Source organism: Pygoscelis adeliae, unplaced genomic scaffold (genome assembly GCF_000699105.1).
Source record: "Pygoscelis adeliae isolate BGI_AS28 unplaced genomic scaffold, ASM69910v1 Scaffold239, whole genome shotgun sequence".
NCBI classification, from domain to species: domain Eukaryota; kingdom Metazoa; phylum Chordata; class Aves; order Sphenisciformes; family Spheniscidae; genus Pygoscelis; species Pygoscelis adeliae.
The window spans coordinates 116,716-119,554 of record NW_008825537.1 but is presented as its reverse complement, the minus strand read 5'-3'; the positions used below and the strand labels follow the sequence as shown (position 1 = coordinate 119,554).

Here is a 2,839-nt window from a genome sequence, read left to right as displayed (position 1 = left end):
TGGGCTGACTGGCGGTAACGCGCGGCTTTTCCCGCAGCATGCCTAAGGCCAAGGAGTTGGCGGGGACGAGCAGCTCGGAGAGCGGCCCGGAGGAGGAGGGGAAGGTACTGCCACCCCGGGGAGAAGGGAGAGCCGCCAGCAGAGCTTCCCGGTTGGGTCTCGGTCCGGAGGGCAGGTGACACGCCTTTCCCGCCCGCACCGGGGGGCAGACAGGACAGGGGCCCGGCGGCGCCCCTTCTCCCCGCCACCGGCAGCAGAGGCACCTGGCAGTGCAGCCGGTAGCACGTGTGCCTTGTTCGTAGACTGTGAAACTGATGTGCTGTGGAGGCTCAGGTACGGCCCAGGAGAAGGGCTGTGGCTCCAGACTGGGCTGTTCAAACTGGTGATGTCTCTTTCTAGAAAAGAAAGAAAGAAACGTCTTCTAAGTCAGAGAAAAGGCTGAAAACAGAGGCCAAACCTTCAAAGGTGACAGAAAAACCTCTAGGAGAAGGCAGTGAAGAGGAGGGTATGTTCCAGGTATGGAGGGCAGGGATCCGCTCTAGGAACACATCTTCCTCCTCCTCTTTATACAGGCCTCCCCTCTACCTCCTCTACTTGTAGGGGAGCATTTTTGTAGCTGAGCTGACTGCCTGGGGTGCCTGCTGTTCCTTCAGTAGTCCTCTGGCATGTTGAGTGACCCACAGGCCCTATGGGCTGAGGAGCAGCTTGTTGCAGGGCTGGGTTTAACGCAGGCTCTGTGTCACCGCAGATTGGGAAGATGCGTTATGTCAGAGTGTCCTGCTTCAAGGGGAAGGTTCTCGTGGACATCAGGGAGTTCTACGCTGACAAGGAGGGCGGCATGAAACCGGGGAGGAAAGGTACGACCGTGTTCGCTAGGTGGCAGCCGGGAGCCGTGCCGGCCTCTCCGCCTCGGCTGCTGGCTCTCCAGCTCCGGCTTAGCCTGTCTCCCTCGGTGGTAGGGAGACCTGTGCATGCCACACTGAGGGAGCGGGGAGCTGAGCAAACCACGTGGGAGGGTTTAGCCACTTTCTCAGCCTGGGTGGCAACAACCGAAGAAAAGCACAAGGAATTGAGCGAGTGTGAGCCTCCAGTGACATCTGGAGCTTGGCAGGACCGCTCTGAGAAGCAATGCAGGAAGCTGCTCTGCAGGCCTCTGGTTCCACCTCTGATCACCAGGCCTTTCCCTGGCTGTTGACAGGGGCAGAGCTGCAAGGTGGAGGAGGGGAGGCTGAAAACACTGGCTTTGATGTTGCTTCTTTGTGTCCTACTGCTAGCTGACAAACTCGTGTTTTGGTACTGGTGATGCCTGGGGCAAAAAGGTGGCATTTTGTGTGTTTGCCCCTAATCTGTAATGGTGGAGCTGTGCTTGGCAGGGAGAGACTCCCAGGAGTAAATCCATCCTTCCCTATCTAGGTGGGGACAGGAAGGTTAAGACCCTTCTGGATCCCTACCAAGACACTCCAGTGTTTCTGGGTTAGGTGTTCCTTATTCTTTTGGCAAGGTGTCTGATGATGTGATACAGCGGCACAAATTGGGCAGCCCATCACAGCAGCACTACTGGAGTAGGTGATGCAAGCAAAGGCAGCTGGAGAAGGGAAGACATGTTTTTTGCCAGAGCTCTTCAACTGATGAGTCAACACTTCAACTTGGGCCTTTTGCTTTGGGACTTTGACAGTGACTTGCCAGCATGCCTTGTAGTTCACAGGCCCTGGACTCTTTTCACCTGTCCTGTGTGGTGTGCCCAGCAGAGATTCAGTTAATGTGGGATCCTTGCTGTAGATTTTTGTGTCAGGGCAGATGAATTTGTTTCAGCTTGGTTTGCTTCATAACTGCTAAGCATGGTTTTCCTTCCAGAAATTAATTTCCTTCAGAGAAGTTACAAGTATAAATTACTCACTTAGAGGGAACTGTATACCCTGTAATGCAAATGGGAAGCAAAGCCTTCAACCTTTTCTGCGCCATTGGGGGCAGAGAGGGAAAGGAGCATTATGGACTCCTTCCAGGCTGGAAAAAGCACACCCACAATGTAAGACAGAAGATCTGTCAGTTAAAACAGAGATCATGAAGAAATGTTTTTTTTCATTTAAATACTGCCTGTGCTGTTTTTCTTGGCCCCTGATCTTTATCTAGAGAATTTAATAAAGCTTGGGCCCTAGTTCTTTAATGTGATTCTTAACAAAGCCAGAAAGAACAAGTTGACAACATCTGGCTGGAACCCACACAGCAATTCCACTACCGTGTTTGTTTTCTAAGGGAGAAGGACAGGACATCAAGACCTTATCTCTGCTGGATCTAAAAAGAAGCCAGTTCTTCTCTAGTGTTTAAGCCACACTACTGATTTTTTGTTAGCAGCAGTTTTTTTAAATAGCACTAGAGTTGGCATTATTTCCTTTGGGCAGTTGAAAGGATGGTGTCTTAACTGCTGTGTGGAGTAAGGTTCTCCTAGAATTTCTTTCCAGCTCATGTGTGTGGGAATTTGTACTAGGGAATAGGCTATAAGGGGCTGTGGGACTCTTGAAAGGCAATCTGAGCTTATATTCTCATATGGTGCTTCTGTGATAGCATTGAGTACTTCTTGATATGGATGCTGAAGTGCTGGCATAACTGCCATGCTTAGAAGGCTGCTTCTGTTTCTGGTCTGTGCCTCTGCCTCAGATTCCAACTTTCCCTTCTGTAGTTAGTCTGAAGGAGCCAATCTGTTGTGCTACTTGATGCTTACCCCTTGCCTCCTCTGAAACCTTTCCTTCTGCTGTTTCTAGGGATTGCCTTGTCTGCAGAACAGTGGAACCAGCTGAAGGAGATCATTCCTGAGATTGATGCTGCACTCAAGAAATTATAA

At 51.1% G+C, this 2,839-nt stretch overlaps 1 protein-coding gene across 1 annotated transcript; it reads left to right on the top strand.

Moving 5' to 3' along the window:
- Positions 1-38: 38 nt before the first annotated feature.
- LOC103923478 (activated RNA polymerase II transcriptional coactivator p15-like) lies at positions 39-2,839 on the top strand. The gene is made up of 4 exons (XM_009331839.1): positions 39-104; positions 400-516; positions 749-857; positions 2,760-2,839. Exons 1-4 carry the CDS (start codon positions 39-41, stop codon positions 2,837-2,839), a joined length of 372 nt encoding a protein of 123 aa, XP_009330114.1.